Genomic DNA, 20,183 nt, shown 5'->3' with positions numbered 1-20,183 from the left:
CAATATTTCACAAGTCAGATTATATCCTTTGTCTTGTTTTATTGTTCAGGTACTTGCAAGTTTGCCCATCGCTTAGAAATATACAGGTTAAAAACAATAAACACACGTATGCAAAATGTACATTTTTCAAATTCATAACAGTAACACCAAAACAAACTATTCAAATAAATAATTAAATATTTGCCATAGCTTTTCTTCACAAGAACACGCCGCTGGCAAGCATACACGTACAGCAGTTAAGGCGACGTTCAACGCAAGCATGAGCAAAAACAACTTTCCAGTCTTGGCACAGAGCAAAAACGTGAACTTTGATGCAACTTATTCGTTATCCATTCTGGACAGTTGCTGTTTGTTGCCAGAAGCCGTAAATGATATGCACCCGTACGTATCTGCAAACATGCCATTTGGATGAACAAAGCGAGATGCTCTTTCTGAGACCCAACAGGATGCCCGTGATAACATTGTACCTGGTGGCCTGCGTGTACAGGCACTTGACACAGACGCTAATAGACAATTTTCGGAAATAACTCTGTCGGGTTTGCATGGGTTCTGAAAGAGTGAGTACCCTTGCATTTGCGCAGACAAACATTGCCATGCGCTTCCTGTACACGTGTTTGAGACATGTCCTCTCGGTAGTGACTGGCCTATAATGGTACGTGGGAAATAATGTCACGTAGGGAAACTTTCCCACGTGACAATACAGGCCAGTCACTAGCGCGAGGGCGTGTCCCAAACACGTGTACAGGAAGCACATGGCAATGATTGTCTGCGCAAATGCAAGGGTACTCACTCTTTGACAATCCATACAAACCCGACCGTTATTTTCGGAATTCGGCTATTAGCGGTTTGGTTTTGAACTAACTGTGTACAGGTGGCTTTTTTCTTTTCTTCTTCTCTGTTTTATGTGTGTGTCCAGTAGGTTCACTTAAATTTATTGCAGTCGAAATATTTATAACAGCTGAAAACAAATGTGATGACGTCCTTTAAGCCAGTTGCCCACGATCGAATAAGAACTTAAAGGTGGCCTAAAGGTACCTTAAACTACAGTCCACGTACACGTCATGAGTAACATTGTCCTGAGATCCAGTGTAATTATTAAGTAAATACAAAAAGATACAAAATTATGCTCTAAATCTGCGGTGGTTCCACGAAAACAGGGCCTGAAAGCATGAAAAATACATTCCGCTGACGATCTTTCGTCAGCGAGTGCAAAACAATAATTTTAATTCACACTCTCAGAGCAATCAGACTTGTCTGGTTCGGTGACTGAATGTAATTTCTGAGAGTGGGTTTTTTTTGGATAGTGCCCCACATTCCCAAACAAAATTGGCATGTTTCTGATTGACAAAGAATTCTTGGAATAATTATGTCAGTTTAAAATAGCATGTATACATGAGCAGTTACTAAGATTTTATTGAATTCAGGTTCAACGTTATTTGATCGTTAAAGTATTCATGTAAAGAAGATAATGACGAAATTCAAAGTATTCAAGCGTTATGCCAAAAAAAGTAAACAACATAAATGAGAAAAGTTAAATCAACACATGGCACGAATCAAGATGTATATTAGCACAGCTGCACAACATTCAACTGTACGTCTTGTATCAACACAAAGCACGTCGATTTGGCTCAAAGCAGATTGAGGTGAGAAAAATTGAAAAGCAGAAAGCATGCATACAAAATTTACACTCCTACAAAAAGAGCAAATCATTTAATCGTTTTAGACGAGACAAAAATGTGATTTGATACTGCTGCTATTTTTTGTCTGTTCACTGAGTAAATAGAAGTTGTTTTTCAAATTCTGAAGCTTTGCTTCTTGAGCAAGTTGCAGTGATATTGCACTGACTGCTGTGTAAGTGTATCTATCTGAGATTGTTTCTGCGTGTGTGTGTTACTATTGAGCCAAAATAGCAAATATCAATAAAGACAACAACAACAACGAAAATGAACGGGCGCTGTATTTTAAATACCACGACCGCACTGACAAATAAATACACGAGCATTCGGTATTGGCCATTGTCTGAACGTGTAAGGACTGTTGAACACGCTGAGATTATAAGTGATATGCACACTCATGTCTCAAGTATTAGTTCTGTATCAAAATAGTATCAAACGTGCTTACAAAATTATTAGAATCCAGATCTTACATCCTATTGGAGCCTGCAGTTTTGTTCGTAAGACAGCATTAGTTTGCAACAGTTGCGCTACATATTTATTATGAAAAAGTACATTTAGAAGAAAAATCTAATAAAGCACTTTTTGTGTATTTGGAAAACATGGCCTTATAATCGTTTGTTAGGTATTGTTGTTGTTCTTGTTTTTTTCAGCGGCGTATGAATAAATAGCTTTATATAATTATTAAAGCAATCAAAAAGCACACAAGTTTTCAAACAAATGGAGGAGGGAATCATTACTATGACGAATTGTGCCAGTTACAATACGACGCTCGTGGATATTTACACATATATGCACCTTTCTAAATCATTAGCTCAGTTGATCTTTTGAAGAAAAAATCCTTTTAATTTCTAAGGTCAACAAGCCTTATGTGCATTTATTTTATTTCAATTTTGTAATTTTCAGATGTAGTAATATATGTATATAATATATGTTCCATAAAGCATCTTCCACTGAGAATGGTGAGGTTTCTGTAACGAGGCGTGCTGGCGATGGTACACAGTGGAGTTCCAGAGAGGTATGGTGTTTAGAACGCAGCACCGACGCCAATAAGGAGTCAGATCTTGTCAAGCCCGGAATAGTTTAGCCACCACGCCCAGTTCTCCTGCCACGCCCACTCTGGTTGGGACAGTCCGCGCTGAAGGCGAGGTGGACGCCAGCCTGACACGCCCACGGTCTGTTGCGAGCGCGGCCCCGCAATCCCAGCTGAATGCAGCGACCTCCTGTCCTCTCCGTCTGCACAACAACAACAAAATTGAAATACAGTTACCAGACCATGCTCAGATTCCATATGAATTCACATGAGCTGAGGTGCACGAACCGAATGTGGGTGCCACCCGAACATGTGAGAACAAACCGCGCGGGGCCTGATTCATTGAAATCAACACATCTCAATCCAACACCGCGGTTGGCTCCCACCCGGTTGGTAACTTTCTCGTGCACATCAGCCCAGAACGTTCTTTAACACAAAGCACCTACTTCCGGTTTATATTTCTGCACACAAGAACTGAGATCCAATCAAAAGAACATTTCTGCACAAAAAGGTTTCAGATTCAGTTATTAGAGACCGGTGTAACACGAAATTTTTACTCCACGAAAAATTTACTCCGGAGTAAATATTTCGTACGAAATTCTTACTCCGAGTACACTTTTCGTACGAGAAAAGAACTCCCCAAGGCACGAAAAAATTACTCCCTCCACGAAATTTTTACTCCCCATTTGTTTTACTTCCACAAAAAATCTCGTACGCAAAAATGGGATGCAGGCGAAGGGATAATGCCAATAAGTGATCTCGCGCACACGAATGTCGCGCTACCCTCCTTCCACCCCTTCCACCACCAAGACTAACAGGGGACAAGGGAGTAAAAATGTCGTACACCTGGCATGGGAAGTTAAATTGCTCGTGTTGGGGTGAAGTAATTTATTCGTTATTTATTCGTCAGGGGAGCAACATTTTTGTACAAAATATTTACTCGGAACTCACCTGTCTTGGGGAGTAATTTTCTCGTGCAATGGGGGAGTGCTTTTTTCGTAAAGGGAGTGACTTTTTCGTACGAAATGTTTACTCCGGAGTAAAAATCTCGTGGGAGTAATTTTCTCGTGTTACACCGGCGTATTGAAACATTTCCGTGTACAAAGAATCGAGGTCCAGTTTTCACAAACCGATGTGTGCAGATAAGAAATCAAGATTAAGTCTTCCGAATATTTCTGCAACCAGAGAATCAAAATCCAGTTACCACGGTATTTCTGCACACACAACGAATCGACATGTAGTTAGTTATCCGAACATGTCTGCGCCTGAAGGAGTGAAGATCCCGTTTCCAGAACATCTCTGCAAACAAAGAATCGAATTAACGGTATATCTGGGATCCATCGAAATGTCTGCACATAAAGAATGAATTTGACAGAAATGGTATACGGAAAATGGAGATCGAGTCATAAACGTCAAAGAATCGACATTTTTGTATCCGAACATGTATTGAACAGCGATCGCCTTGAATCAAATGAAAATTCAGTCCCAAACAATACTAAAAGTTGGAAAGCATTTCAGTCTGGAATCGTTATTTCTTTCAAATCGAAAACTCATCTTGAAAACTATCGCTGAAATGCTGGCATGTAAATACTTAAATCGACATGTGCCTGTGCCAAAACGCACAACGCCGTTGTCTTCTGTTGAACGTGGAAGATCCTGGAGGCGGGGGTGGGGGTGGGGGGGGGGGGGGGTTTAATGTAAACAAACGTGAAGCCTTCCAGACCATCCACGCCCACGATACTTACACGCTCAATCAGTCTTGCCCAATTCATAGTAAAGGGTTGGTGGTTTTTTTCCCTTTCAAACATGACTTCGCCTTGACCGATCAAAGCTGTGTAAACAATAATTAGTGAAAAAAGTAAGAGAAAACAAGTCGCGTAAGGTGAAATTACTACATTTAGTCAAGCTGTGCAAGTCACAGAATGAAACTGAACGCACTGCATTTTTTCACAATGACCGTAGTACGCCGCTCGTGCAAAACGCAGTGAATCTGACAAGCCTGATTATCGCGGTAGTGGTTTCGCTGTGCTACATAGCACGCTTTTCTGTACCTCTCTTCGTTTTAACTTTCTGAGCGTGTTTTTAACCCAAACATATCACATCTATATGTTTTTGGAATCAGGAACCGACAAGGAATAAGATGAAATTGTTTTTAAATCGATTTCGGAAATTTTATTTTAATCATAATTTTTATATTTTTAATTTTCAGAGCTTGTTTTTAATCCGAATATAACATATATATATATGTTTTTGGAATCAGAAAATGATGAAGATGAACGTAATTTTGGATCGTTTTATATAAAAAAAAATAAAAAATTACAATTTTTAGATTTTTAATGACCAAAGTCATTAATTAATTTTCAAGCCACCAAGCTGAAATGCAATATCAAATTCCGGCCTTCGTCGAAGATTACTTTACACAAATTTCAATCAATTTGATTAAAAAATGAGGGTGTGACAGTGCCGCCTCAACTTTTACGAAAAGCCGGATATGACGTCATTAAAGACATTTATCGAAAAAATGAAAGCAATTCTGAGGATATCATACCCAGGACCTCTCATGTCAAATTTCATAAAGATCGGTCCAGTAGTTTACTCTGAATCGCTCTACACACACACACACACACATACACCACGACCCTCGTCTCGATTCCCCCTCCGATGTTAAAACATTTAGTCAAAACTTGACTAAATGTAAAACCAAATGCAATGTCATCCAGCTTAACAAGTATCACATCTAAAGAAGAAACTTCTTGTCAAGACGACATTAACGCCCAGCCGACCACGAAGGGCCATATCAGGGCGGTGCTGCTTTGACATATAACGTGCGCCACACACAAGACAGAAGTCGCAGCACAGGCTTCATGTCTCACCCAGTCACATTATTCTGACACCGGACCAACAAGTCCTAGCACTAACCCCATAATGCCAGACGCCAGGCGGAGCAGCCACTAGATTGCAAATTTTAAAGTCTTAGGTATGACCCGGCCTGGGTTCGAACCCACGACCTCCCGATCACGGGGCGGACGCCTTACCACTAGGCCAACCGTGCCGGTAATCCTCATATGCCATAGGACCTTCCCATCGACATTATCTTTGTAAATAAACGACGACGTAATGTCATTACACAGTCCGGATGGTTCGGGTCGTTTTAGACTCATATGGAATTTAATAACTAATTTTACTGTAACTGGTTTTTTTATTTTCTTATATAACAATGGTAAAAATTAAAAAACAAAAACAATACAAGTTCAATTTAAAACCCTGTGCACTAAATGAGCCTGAAGATGTCGGAAGGAAGAACATATCAGCAAACAGAAACTGCCAAAGGGATGGTCTAAACTAATGATTTGTCGTGTCTACAGTCTGTCTGGCTGCTGCTGTCTGTGACCCAGACGAACGTGAAAAGAGGCCTGCACACTGTAGCAGGTTGTGTCGTGGCATCCTGATCTCAGGTCAAAATGAGTTCGGCTCATTCTCTCCCTGACAGGATGCCTTGAGTTTCCTTTTCTGGCAAGGAAACCGACTTTTTTTAAAAAATTTTTTTTACATATTTAGAGCTTTTTGTAATGTGTTATGGATATAAGCAGATTCGCGATCGTCGATAATGATTTTTCATGGTGTAATGTAATTTTTAAATTACAAAGGAATTGATTTGTAAGACAGTTTCAAGGGAGCTATTTTTTCGCGGCTGTACTGTTTACTGTGCAAACAACTCTAAATATGGCAAAAGTGTCACGTGATAATCAACCGTTTGGTTTTGGCGTTCGCTGAAGCAGACGATTCTTTCTGTAGTGATGCAACCATATATTACGGTCTCCTTCCGGCAGCAGTCCCAAAATTTCGACTTGTTTTGACCTTAGAACGATGTCTTTATCATAACTGTGAAGAACAGAACGGAGATCACTGTCGAAGTTGGCCAATCTGCAATTATTTTCGTCTCGCGAACACGGCTCGCAAACAACATATGGGAGATAACTTGTTTTGATAGATTCGCACAGGAGTTTCGCGTCCGGTCAGAGAGATAACTGGCAATAGCCGTTGAGCGTTGTAATCAGAATGGTGTCGTGGTGACACTGACCAGAAAGGGAGGTAAGCAGACAGTGCCCGGGGCAACTGTGGCCTAAAAGCCGTACTACTGAATGACATTACAAGTGATCCCCCAATACTAATTCAAGCACTATCAGCATTTTCTTTTTAAGTCTTCACCTAATCGGAGCTCAGACTAAGCCCCACTGCAGTGAAAAAAAATAAACCGATGTAATCACCGCACTGTTACACTACATTTGTATGAAACACAAATGAATGAAGGCACACAGCAAGCGGCGTACCGGTCGTGGATACCGGCGTAATTATTGATGTCCCAAGGTGAAAAGATGAGTAGGGTTTGTACACGCAGAATTAGGAAAACGGCATTATTCGTGGAATGTCAACGGCGAATAGAAACGACGATTTGGGCTAAGCTTCGCACGCGTACGCACACACAACGACACACAGACAAACACACGGCACACTACAAAAACACACATAATCAAACGTTTCATGAACTAACCTTTCTTGTTGTTTTATTTTGATATTACCATCGCTCCACAGAGACTTTTGGAGCCCTCGCCCAAAATGGACGCAGGTATGCACGTGACCAACGAATGACCCAGATACTCACCGTCGGTACCTCGACGTAGCAGTTGATATCCGCCGGGGCCGGAGTAGATGGCGTGTAGTGCATGTAGTCCGCCGTGTCTCCCAGGGTGTGACCCTGGCCCGAAAAAAAGCCAAGAAGATCCTGTAAAGAATTGTCCTGCAACTGTATACGTGTCAATCATATTACTGTGCTGCGAGGGCTGCGAAGCGGGTTGCACGTGCCGCCACTATACTACAAGGCATCGGCATTGCGCTGCCACCGCTGGTTCAGTTATACTGACAGCAAAACAATGCATGGCATAGCGTAGCAAACACAAAATAATACTGTTACTGCCACTATACAACAAGGCTGGTTCAGTTAGACTGCCAGCAAAAAAAAGCATGGCATGGCATAGCATAGCAAACACAAAATAATAATACTGTTACCGCCACTATACAACAAGGCATCGGCATTGCGCTGCCACCGCTTGCTCAGTTACACTGACAGCAAAACAATACATGGCATAGCATAGCATAGCATAGCATAGCATAGCAAACACAAAATAATACTGTTACCGCCACTATACTACAAGGCATCGGCATTGCGCTGCCACCGCTTGCTCAGTTACACTGACAGCAAAACAATACATGGCATAGCATAGCATAGCATAGCATAGCAAACACAAAATAATACTGTTACCGCCACTATACTACAAGGCATCGGCATTGCGCTGCCACCGCTTGCTCAGTTACACTGACAGCAAAACAATACATGGCATAGCATAGCATAGCATAGCAAACACAAAATAATACTGTTACCGCCACTATACTACAAGGCATCGGCATTGCGCTGCCACCGCTTGCTCAGTTACACTGGCAGCAAAACAATGCATGGCATAGCTTAGCATAGCAAACACAAAATAATAATACTGCTGCCGCTAGAAGACTTTACAAAGCAATGCTGCCAAGGGGGGAAGTGACCCGTATTTCCCAGCAATGGGATGATAAAGGAATGGGGAAAATGATCAGCCATGGCAGCAACAACAAGCAAAGCAATACTGCTGTGAAATGCTGATCTTACCCCTACCCCTATTCCAATCCTCATTCTTGGGCCTCGTTTAGCCTGAGACCTTAACTCTTTGATTCTGACAACCACAAACAAATAAGAGCAAAGTATTTCTTGCAATGAGACATTCTGATTCGAATCCCTCCAATATCGAACCCCTTGTCGTATAACTCGACACCTTGTTTTTGTTTTTTTGAAGTTATGACAATCGGAAACGAAGAAGCAAACAAAGCATTATTGCCACGAAGCATTCTGATTTGAAACCTTTCAATTTCGAAAGTTTTGTCCATTACCTTCATACATTATCTACCTGGATTCAGAAACGAACAGGCAATAATAATAATGTGCACTATTGCAATAAACAATTCTCATTTCAAGCAAAAGTAATTTCGGACCTCTTATTATTTAACTTAAAAGCTAATCTTCTCGAATCCTGAATGTAATTTCTGATGATCAGAAACCAACTAAATGGACAAAAAAGTCTTGTTTTTTTAAGATGGGCAAAAAGTTATAAATGTCCAAACGATTACCTGAGCTTTTCTCTTAACCATGCTGCGTAAATGATTGCATCTTCTCCCAAATTACAATTAAGCAAACAGAGAAACAAACGAATGAACACATAAACACACAAAACGTAAACATAATGTATTGCCTATTTAGACTTGCATTTCCAACTACGTATTTAGCGTTACTCGCTTGTGGCTGCTCGCTTTAATTTTTTTTAAATTACAAAAAAAACGAATGGAGGGAATAGACAAGAAAACGAATGCGGAGGAGAGCAGAAGAGTAAAGATATAATCCTGATATAGAAAGAAAGAATCAAAATCAATCGATAAATAATCACAGTCAGTAAATAATGTGTGTGTGTGTGGGGGGGGGGGGGTGGGAATCTCAATCAATAAACACGGACATAATCAAAACCTGAAAATACAGAAATACCTTTCATCAGCAAGTATAAAATCCAAATAAATAAACGATTCAAATTAACTGATTGATTGATTGAATAATTATACCAATAACTAAATAAGTAGATAGATGGATACATAATAAAAAGAACATAAGTAAATAAATAAATAACAAATACATACATAAGTGAAAAGAGAAACTGAAGCAAGTTTTATAACAAACAGTAACCAAAGCGCAGGAAAAAGGCAGAAAAAGCAAAGCTTTGCAAAGCAGCTTGTTTTGAGGTGTATGTATGCGTATGAAAACAACGTTACAGTGACTGGCTTTTGGTATGTGTGTCTACTGATTACTTAATATCGTATGCATTGATCCTGGAGAACTTCCCACTGTCTCAAGTAACTATCTTAAACAGAAAGAAAAAGAAACATGCGTGACTTCCATATAATCTGTTATTGATATTGTCTTTTCTCCAATCATCAGATTCAAAATTCATTCAATCACTAAATTTGTATCATGTGTTTGGAGTTACACGGCACGGAGCACATTCATGATACCATCAACAGCAAAAATTAAAATATATATACTCACTGTGTATTTCACTCTTCATAGTAACAGAAAGTACTGATATTTTGTTAGTAGGCCTACTTTTTGCTTGGAATGTCTTCAGATTTTCATACATTTTATCAAACCGGGTACCATACAACTGAATGTACTATACCCAATTCAAACGATTGGACGCTTCGGTGCAAAACGAATTTTCTTAGGCTTCATTGGCGTTTCAGAAAAAGAAAGCGTGTAAAACATTTTTATTAAAGTGATGACTTCATTGGGCAGAAATACATTTTTCGTCCCCAAAACAGCAACAACGGTTAGTGAGTCCAAATATGTTGTTTTGTATGCTTATTTTGTACATATATTATACACTTCATATTTATCAGGTCACACTTTTCAAAAGGTGTCTTACTCATCCAGCTAAGGTTGGTGCGAGTAAGGTACAAAATGTATTTTCCTCATTGTCATTAGCATTGCAAGTCCATCGTTCTTAACAGCTCATGACATATGCATCAGTGTCAGTTTCTGTATCCCATATAATATACTGTTATTACTATGTGTTCACTGCAATTATGATAAACATATGTAATGCATATTTATAATTTTGTTTTACAAACCAAAATATTCTGGTACACAAATATCAACATTCAATATTATTAGTAGCAGCAGTGAAATTAAGAACAAGTAGCGTAAGGCGAAATTACTACATATAGTCAAGCTGTGGAACTCACAGAGTGAAACTGAACGCACTGCATTTTTTCACAATGACCGTAGTCCATCGCTCGTGCAAAAGGCAGTGAAATTGACGAGCCTGTTTAGCGCGGTAGCGCTGTGTTGCATAACACGCTTTTCTGTACCTCTCTTCGCTTTAACTTTCTGAGCGTGTTTTTAATCCAAACATATCATATCTATATGTTTTTGGAATCAGGATCCGACAAGGAATAAGATGAAATTGTTTTTAAATCGATTTCGGAAATTTTATTTTAATCATAATTTTTATATTTTTAATTTTCAGAGCTTGTTTTTAATCCGAATATAACATATTTATATGTTTTTTGAATCAGAAAATGATGAAAAATAAGATGAACGTAATTTTGGATCGTTTTATAAAAAAAATAATTTTAATTACAATTTTCGGATTTTTAATTACCAAAGTCATTAATTAATGTTTAAGCCTCCAAGCTGAAATGCAATACCAAAGTCCGGCCTTCGTCGAAGATTACTTTACACAAATTTCAATCAATTTTATTGAAAAATGAGGGTGTGACAGTGCCGCCTCAACTTTTAGAAAAAGACGGATATGACGTCATCAAAGACGTTTATCCAAAAAATGAAAAAACGTCTGGGGATATCATACCCAGGAACTCTCATGTCAAATTTCATAAAGATCGGTCCAGTAGTTTACTCTGAATCGCTCTACACACACACACGCACAGACAGACAGACAGATACTCACACACACACACACACACACACACACACACACACACACACACACACACACACACACACACACACACACACACACACACACACACACCACGACCCTCGTCTCGATTCCCCCTCTATGTTAAAACATTTAGTCAAAACTTGACTAAATGTAAAAAGAGATCGTTCCCTCTTCTTCGACCTACCTGTGTGGTATTTGAAGCCAGAACTCTGTCGTTTTGGGCCAGCCATAGGTATGGGGATATTATTTAGTGGTTTCTACAATTCCAAATGTTTTAGCAAGCCAGGGATTTTTTTCTTGATTTTTTTTAGATGGGGGAGGGGAGGGGGGACAAACATCCCGCGTTAAAATATGAATTTGATAGTTTTGGTCAACCAGGCATAAACTATAGATGCTAATTTCGAGCAGCCCCATATTCTTGACAATTGTGCTGCGCTGTCTATATATTTTTATCACTTTTTGAAAATTTCAAATGACGAGTTATCTGCAAACTGAGGACATTTCAGCCACCCAGTGCAAAATATACTTCAGCAAACAATATACTGTGTAGTCTGTGATTGAACGATCTCTCTCTCTCTGTCTGTCTCTGTCTCGCTCTGTCTCTCTCTCTCTCTCTATCTATCTCACTCTCTCTCACTACAGATTTTGAGTGAACGATATATCTCTCTCTCTCTCTCTCTCTCTCTCTCTCTCTCTCTCAATAGATTTGAGTAAACTCTCTCTCTCTCTCTCTCTCTCTCTCTCTCTCTCTCTCTCTCTCTCTCAATAGATTATAGATTTGAGTAAACGATCTCTCTCTCTCTCTCTCTCTCTCTCTCTCTCTCTCTCTCTCTCTCAATAGATTTGAGTAAACGATCTCTCTCTCTCTCTCTCTCTCTCTCTCTCTCTGTCTCTCTCTGTCTCTCTCTCTCTCTCTCTCTCTCTCTCTCTCTCTCTCTCTCTCTCTCTCTCTCTCTCTCTCTCTCTCTCTCTCTCTCTCGCACAGACAGCAGACGACGAAACCACTGTAGCTGAACTGGCAGCAACAAACCGAGAGTTTGCACCAGAGGACGTTTACGACCTAGCCTCCAACTGCTCAAAGAACGCCCAACTGAAATCAAAACTGTTAAACAAAAAGAGAAATCGCGCCCTCTTAAAAGTCGTGTGTGCGAGAACATGTGGAAAGAAGACGCTGATTGCAAGGGGAGACGACTACGTCCTGACATATGACTGCGAAACAGCACAGACATCGTCATTCCGACAAGAGGAGGAAACGCCCCCGGGTGTCCGGCGCCTGGCCCAAGTCGACTGCAACGCCTTTCAAGAAGAAATCGACCACATAACTGCTGACCTTCATGTTGTGTCGACACTGGTACAGTGCTACCTCCGTGCCATGCCAGACTGACTCTTCTAACTAAACTGCAGGCAGTGTTGCAAAATGCCATAACAAAAACCGCGAACTGTTATTTCCTGACTTAGCATCTGAGTCAGACGCGTCAAGAACGATGCATTATTCTGTTTTCTTCTCAAGAAAATCGCGGAGTTCGACTACCCCCTACCCCCTCCCTCCCCCTTTGAAATGAACCGTGTGTGTTTATTCAATAAAATGTCTTACGTCTCCCTCTCTCTCTCTCTCTCTCTCTCTCTCTCTCTCTCTCTCTCTCTCTCTCTCTCTCTCTCTCTCTCTCTCTCTCTCTCTCTCTCTCTCTCTCTCTGTCCATAGAATTGACATACGTTATTGACCGTGCGGCGATTCCTCCTTGAAGGAGCGTGGTCTCGGTGACTCCTGGACTCCCTGGTCTGCGGTTGGGCTCCGGTCATCGTGAGACACAGCACCACGGCCACCACCGTTACCTCGTGCAGCACGTTCATGATCATCTCGGTGACCTCTTTCCGTCCCCGTCTCAAGCGCTGGACAGATGACAGAACAATGTTCACACTCGTTCCTTTGCTGCTGAATGTTCTAGCCGTTCTCTTCTCACTTTTGTCCAAGTAAGACAGATTTGCTGACAAGGGAATAGTTTCGGAGGATCTTTCAAGGTTTTGTCAAGTCTTCACACAACTATATCTGTCTCCTCGTTTCACTGAGTATGCACGCGCGTTTTCAGCTTGACACGGATGTCCTAATAGATTTTGTATCTAGAACCAGAATAGTATTTTCAGATTTTCGTAGATAATCTTTCAAACCGGAGCAGTTTGATGAGTAGCCCTTTCCGTTGCCGTCCACTATTCAGGAACGATCTTCAAAACATGTCTAATTGAAGCAACTTTCAGAATGTTAACAAACACCAGACAGCTTTCGAGCAAGCAAGCTAACACCTAGATTTTCCACGATCAGATGGACGAGGAAGTACCAAAACACTGCAAGTCGCCTTGCCAACGTAAAGCAAAGGCCAAGACTAATCCACTACAGTACTGGGGCCGGGTTTTTAAAAGGTGGGGGAGCAAGACACTGAGCATAAGTGCTCGAAGACGTATGACGTCACCAAAACAAATCGTCACTAGCGGCGCTGTCAGTGGTTGGCTGAGGGAGGGAGGAGGGTCAGGTCGAGGCTGGATGGTTGACGGTTTTAGGGGGGAGGAAAGGAGGGGCAGGGGTGTCGAGGGGAGGTGGGGGCTATGTCTGGGGCTAGAGAAATAGATGGGGGGAGCAACTAGGTTCATGACCCGTCAGAAAGCCCCGAGGGTGGCCACTAATTCCCAGGGCACAATGTGTTCACTGAAAGGCTCTTTGCTGTATGCTTCACCTGTTCACTTTTTCCATCATAAAATGATACATGGACTTTCTCTCACGTCTCAGGTCTAACTTTTGCAAGTCGCTGAATTGCAAAAGTTAGACCTGAGACTTGAGAGAAACTTTTGCAATTCAGCGACTTGCTTCACAGAGGTGTCTTAAAAAAAATGTAAGGTAGCCACGGTCCCCACGGTCCCATGTCATAACTTGCTTGTATGGTCTTAGCCAAACATCAGATATTCTCCATTGCTGGACTAGGTCTCGTAAACTGATTTACTTACAATTTTGGATGTGATGAACCATGGAGCATTGAACACGTACTGATCAAGTGTGTCGGCATAAAAGAAATTCGTGACAAACACTACAGTGCAAATACTCTAAAGGTCTTATCCCCCCCCCCCCCACCCCCGGACAAGATGTTTAATTTTGTAAGCGAAATAAATAAAAAAATTTAACAAGATTTGAAGTAACAAGTATAAAAAGACATAAACTTTTTAGAACCTTCTTCATTCTACTGTGATAGACCTAAATGTAAATAGGGAAAGGGAACAACATTGAATTGGTCCGGCATAGCCAAATAGATTGAAGGGATGTTAAAAACCAAGAAACAACCAACCATCCATGATTAGAGATACTTTCCTTCCCGTGTTGGCCATCGTTTAAATCACATTACATCTGTCAAGGCTCTTAAGTCCTGGCATACGTTCAACCAACTTTCCCCCAATTTTCGAGCCATTTTTGGTGTAGCCAAGTCAGTTGAAAAATCGCTGCCCATGTGAACAGCGCAAACGCTCAGACTAGTCGTAAGCAACGATTCTCATCATACTTGACCATTCTATATTGTTTGGTCGTATTCGTTATTTTCAGCAAAAGAGAAGTAATTGCATTAGCGTGGGTTGTGAAAAAGTGCGCCAGCTTGGAAGTACATATATTGCGAAGTCCTTTAAGGACGGCCTTAAACCTTGATATTGTTTGGGCGAAGTTGACTTCACAAAGTCTACTTCATGAAGCTCGCTGCAGGAAACTTTGGCACTGAGTTTCGGTTAAACGACTTCGCGAAGACTTCGCATAGTCAATTACCGGCTAAATGAATAAAGTCCTTGATTCATTGTAGATAAGAGATGCCCTTAGTCACTTAAAAGACATGTATTCGGAATGATGTGCTCAATCATCATACGTTATAGTGTCCTTTTTGGCTCACGTAAGTGTAGCCTATGCGATCGTAACTTTGTCTGTCTGTGCGTGCGTGCGTGCGTGCGTCTGTGCGTGTGTATGTCTGTGGTAGAAACTCTAACATTTGAAGACGTCACATTCCATTGACGTCACATTATGACGTAAGAGGGTTAGACGTCACGCGAAGGAAGTACTGAAAGTCTCGGTCATTATTATTTTGAGCGCGCCGAGACTAGTTGGCAGTCGTGTCCTTGTAAGTAGGCTACATGCAGACAGACAGATCTAGATCTAGTGTCTCGCTTTCTTGCACAGTTTCACCTATGCTCTTTCTGTGTGTGTGTGTGTGTGTGTGTGTGTGTGTGTGTGTGTGTGTGTGTGTGTGTGTGTGTGTGTGTGTGTGTGTGTGACGGAGTGATTGAGTTTGTGTTACTGTTTGTCGATTTCTTACGTGAGCCTTGATGGCTTCGCCTCTTGTTGTTATTTGTAACTTCATTGTAATTTTTTGCTGAGGAGCGATTATTTTGATTTCGTCGGCGTTTATGTTGATGGGCTGACTTCAGTCGAGTTGTCATTGAAAGCGTTGTACAGCAATAGAAATGGGAACAAGCAACGCAAACCCTACCCTTGCCATCAACGAACCAGACCCTTTCAGAAAGTGTGCTCTTCAATGACTGTTCGTCTGGGTCTGCTAATTCCTCCCTACTGCGTGAGGTCTTTGATTTTCCCCACTCACTCAAACCATCACAACTCGTTCGATAAACAAGGTTATAAACACCAAAACAACAGTTTGATCTCACGGCGGTTAGCCGCAGACGCTCATTCACCTTTCTGTATGCACCTGAGCCGTTTATCTCAACGCTGCCCGTGATGGCCTTTTACTGCAAACGTCTTCAAAGAGGATCTTCAATGCCTTCACTCCGCGCACAAATTAACAGCTAATACGAAATCCAGAAATAGGATGGCCTGAACACGTTGTTGAGGAAAGGGTAAAAAGTTGGGAAAACAGTGCAAAGACATGAATGAATTCGATCCGCAGTGCAGCCCTACAGCAGCGAAGTCGTCTGCAAACTTGTCTAGACGGAAGCAATTCGCGGTCTTCTAAAAAAAATTGTTGTTCAAAGTGGACTCCCGTCTGTTTACTCCCGTCTCTCTCACTCTCTCTCTCTCTCTCTCTCTCTCTCTCTCTCTCTCTCTCTCTCTCTCTCTCTCTCTCTCTCTCTCTCTCTCTCTCTCTCTCTCTGACCTCCTTTTGTTGGTAAACTTTTAACTTTTTAATTTTTAATTTTTCAATTTTATCATTGTGTGTCTGTGCGTCCCAAGGACAGATTGTAAGAAAAGGCGTAGCCTTAAATCTTAATCCTTGTTAAATAAAGTTCAATTCAATTCAATTCAATTTTCTCTCTCTCTCTCTCTCTCTCTCTCTCTCTCTCTTTCTCTCTCTCTCTCTCTCTCTCTTGAACCGTTTGTTCACACGCATTCTCTTGACTCGGTAAACAGGAATGGCTTATTGTTGACTGACAACAGACACCAACCGCGCCCTTTCAGCTTGAAAACTCGGCGCCGCCCCGGAATAAATGTATCAAAAGTATCACGAGGGGCAAAATATACACACACAAAAAGTGTAATGATTTCAAAACTGTTACGGATGAAGGGACAAAAACTTCTTCTAATTTGTTTTAAATGTTTTATGTGATGTTTTTATGTGATGTTATTTCGTACACGAGCCAAATGAAAAAATCTGTTTGTTGCATTCAGATAATACAGTTTTATTGAATTGAATTGAAAAGAAAAACAATAGAATATTCGAGAAATTGCTAAGGAACTAATCACTTTGAAGAAAGCTTTCTGTATTGAATTGTAAATTGAATTACTTAAAAAAAAAATTAAAAATGGTACGTATGCACTGATACTCGTAGGCCGATTAGCTTTAATTCAAAAACCGTCGCGATATAACCTTGAATGGTTGAAAACGACGTTAAACACCAAATAAAGAAAGAAAGTTACTTCAAAAAGTCGCGGTACGGTGGAAACGAATATTCAGCGCTGTCAGGGGGGGGGGGGGGGGGGGAGTTCTTGTGCTGGTGATGAATCGGCTGAAGGTAAAGGTTGAATAGCCTGTGCATTAGTTGTGTGCATCCAGAATAGAAACAGCATTGTCTGTGAATATTAAGTCATTTCTAGCGCTAGCCGGTGTCACAGTCTCCCGGAATACCCGTTAAAAAAGTAATCCTCTAAACTGCCTTCTCCGCGTAAACACCAAAACCATGCAGCCACGAACAAAATCAAAACACAATTATTATAATTTTTATCCGAAACAGGGAGACTGCTAACGATCAAAATAAGGAATTGAAAACAAAAAAAAGGTCAGTTAATGGAACGTTATATGTGTGTGTGTGTGGTGGGGGGGGGGGGGGGGGACAACCACGAGTAGGTGACTGGTCGACCTAATGATCTTTGTAGTGGACAGGCATACAAATAATTCGCTACGTACCTTTTTATTTTATTTATGTCTTAATTATTTATTTGTCTGTCAACTACTAAGACAATTTTGCTGACGTATTCGTGAATGTTCGTTGTGTCTATAATTAAACGTTCAATAAACTTACCTTTCTTGTTTTGTTTTTATTCTTGAACTGGGCTGACAATTTCCGTCAAAACAAGACGGGGTCAACATGTGGATATCTTGTAGGAAAGAGGCCAACCACATCGGAATCGGATGTCATTTTCAACAGAAAATAGCTGTAAGTGTGAGGGTAATAAACTAATTACAAATGTGTATTTCGTTGCTTTTAGGCCCCCCCCAAAAAAATAGGTGTGGTTACGGTAACATAGCCAAAAAAAATAGGGTAGGAAGGTAGGCAATCACTTTTTTTTTAAACTTTTTTTTCTAATGTGTACAAATTAAACCTACTTGACCGGGAAATAAGTGTGCGACTCGGGCGCTTTCGCTTTCATTGCGTTTTCTGCACTCGTTTTCTTGTTTTGTGTGGGTTTTTTTTGACAAATGTAATAAAAAGTTATAGGGTCGGCCCCTAAAAATAGGGTAGGTCGGGTTACCGTAACCACACCTATTTTTTTTTTAGGCCTTATCGTGTGTTGTGGTTGTCGTCATCTGCGTTTTCATTGCAGAATTCCCTGTATGGCACGCCGATCTCTTCTAATCAAATCGACTTCGTGTTGAAACGATTGGAGATCGCCATGGTATTTGTGTTTTCACATGCAGACTCAATTCCAGAACTTCACTGGATAAAATTAGCATTCATTGACAAGAAGCTTTAACACTAAAGAAAGGAACGAAGCTTTCGGCCGTTACCGTTACCAGAGACATAGATTCAATGTATGTCTCTGCCGTTACGTGGTAAAACGTCAGTGATTTCATCATCCCCTCAAAATGCAGGGCATTTTGCAAACATTTCCAGTGTGTTTGAGTATTTACAAAAAACTTGATCTCATGAAAAAAGTAAGGAAAACAAATTAGGGGGATTGTGTTTTACAAGATCCTAAATTTCGCTTCTGTCATTTGTAGAAACGCCAGGATCATTTTTTGTGTGTGAATTAGTTGTAAGTGTTTTCCCCTGCATACATGATAGTGTCCTTTATTTTTCACGCAAGCTTACTAATGGCTATACCCATAACACTGCAAGGGGAACAGTATGAGACCGTAAATGATGAATGAAACTTTACTTACAAATCGAAAGTCTAGCACTCAACAACCTCTTGATACTCGATTTATGCATAGAGTGTATTTGGTTTGAAATTTTATCAAGATTACAAAAGCATAATTTCACAAATTATTTCAGTCTGGATCACAGACCTAATCAAAAGGGCAAAATACAGCAGTGCATAAAGGGAATAACATGAAAAACCAGAAATAGTCTGCAGCAACAACAAAAAACACGTCTAAATCATACATTATAACCAATATTGCAAATAAGCTAGGTAGCTTATTTCGTAGCTGCAACATCATTTAGTTACAATACCAGCAATTTGAAGGCAGACGGCGCGCACTTAGTGACTCCCACAGACACCTCTCTCTCTCTCTCTCTCTCTCTCTCTCTCTCTCTCTCTCTCTCTCTCTCTCTCTCTCTTACGCGGCCAGCTTCACGAGTAGTACGTTCACACTCAGACGGTTTTCCAGAACCGGAAGTGGTTTCAAAAAACGCCCGCCTGCTGTGACAAAAACAAACCTCTTGAAACCCGACAGAACGGATGGGCTCACAGCATCGGCCCGAAGTGGTAGCTCTTGGGGCTGCCTCTTGGTTCCTCTCACTTTCGCTGTCGTGTTTGGAAAATGGAGACGACTTGGAAATGGCAACGCCACCCATTTTGCCGGTTTAACAGGTGCGAGTTTGGGCGGATGAATGAAATGAAGAAGCCTGTTTGTTTTCTAAGCGTGACATGCGGAATGCGGGTGTCTGTGTTTTGTGTCTGTGTTGTGTGTGTCTGTGCGTATCCTCTGTGCACTCGTGTTGTGCTGAGATCGACTGTTGTTGCCGCCGTGATCCAAGGTGCATTCATCTGTCTCAACATCAAGGTCAAGCTGTCTCAGAGTCCGTCTGGGCCACGGAGACCGTTTTCAAGTCCTATCCCGTGTCTCGTCGCCCACACCCGGGCCAAGTCTCGTCTCGAAAGTCTTGGCTTCCGTTGTCCTCGCTGCGACCTCTTCCTCTCTGCGGTATCATCCCCAGCTTGGGAGGTAACAGCATCCCTCTGATCCTTCACACTTCCACACCGCCTGAGCCGCGTAAAGAGATTTGAGGGGGGAATGCGTCCTATCTTTCAATTCTAATTTTTGTAAAACGAAAAAATCTTTAAAAAAAAAACAAAAAAACCGGCACAGGATGAATGGGGAGGAAACACATACGCCCTACACCAAACCTAACAGCTCCGCTGCTCTTGCGCTGTCATGCCTTTCGTCCCTTTGTAATACCGACTCCATCCCTACTTCAGCATCACTATCAACTGCAGCAACAGCAACAACACCGACAACAGTGTAC

General features: G+C 41.2%; 1 protein-coding gene across 3 annotated transcripts; it reads right to left on the bottom strand.

The window, feature by feature from the left end:
• Nucleotides 1–19: 19 nt before the first annotated feature.
• Nucleotides 20–13,694, bottom strand: LOC138958446 (uncharacterized). Of its 3 annotated transcripts, none has more exons than XM_070329599.1 (3): nt 13,014–13,694; nt 7,370–7,510; nt 20–2,909 (listed from the first exon to the last, which is right to left on the bottom strand). In XM_070329599.1, the coding sequence occupies exons 1-3, from the start codon at nt 13,155–13,157 to the stop codon at nt 2,757–2,759; spliced, it is 438 nt and encodes a 145-aa protein (XP_070185700.1). In that variant the 5' UTR covers nt 13,158–13,694; the 3' UTR covers nt 20–2,756. The 3 variants fall into 3 exon arrangements, with proteins under 3 accessions (XP_070185700.1, XP_070185701.1, XP_070185702.1); XM_070329600.1 differs by having other exon boundaries at nt 7,370–7,489; XM_070329601.1 differs by having other exon boundaries at nt 7,370–7,462.
• Nucleotides 13,695–20,183: the final 6,489 nt, after the last annotated feature.

This window comes from Littorina saxatilis, linkage group LG2, assembly GCF_037325665.1.
Source record: "Littorina saxatilis isolate snail1 linkage group LG2, US_GU_Lsax_2.0, whole genome shotgun sequence".
NCBI lineage: Eukaryota > Metazoa > Mollusca > Gastropoda > Littorinimorpha > Littorinidae > Littorina > Littorina saxatilis.
The sequence above is the reverse complement of the archived record's forward strand: the minus strand, read 5'-3'. Positions and strand labels throughout refer to the sequence as shown.

Excerpts from the sequence above, each read along its gene's own strand:
- LOC138958446 (XM_070329599.1), bottom strand. The coding sequence starts at position 13,157 with ATGATCATGAACGTGCTGCACGAGGTAACGGTGGTGGCCGTGGTGCTG. Across the intron at positions 7,511-13,013 it reads ATCGCCGCACGGTCAATAAC|TTGCAGGACAATTCTTTACA; the intron begins GTATGTCAATTC and ends ACACGTATACAG. Across the intron at positions 2,910-7,369 it reads GCTACGTCGAGGTACCGACG|ACGGAGAGGACAGGAGGTCG; the intron begins GTGAGTATCTGG and ends GTTGTTGTGCAG.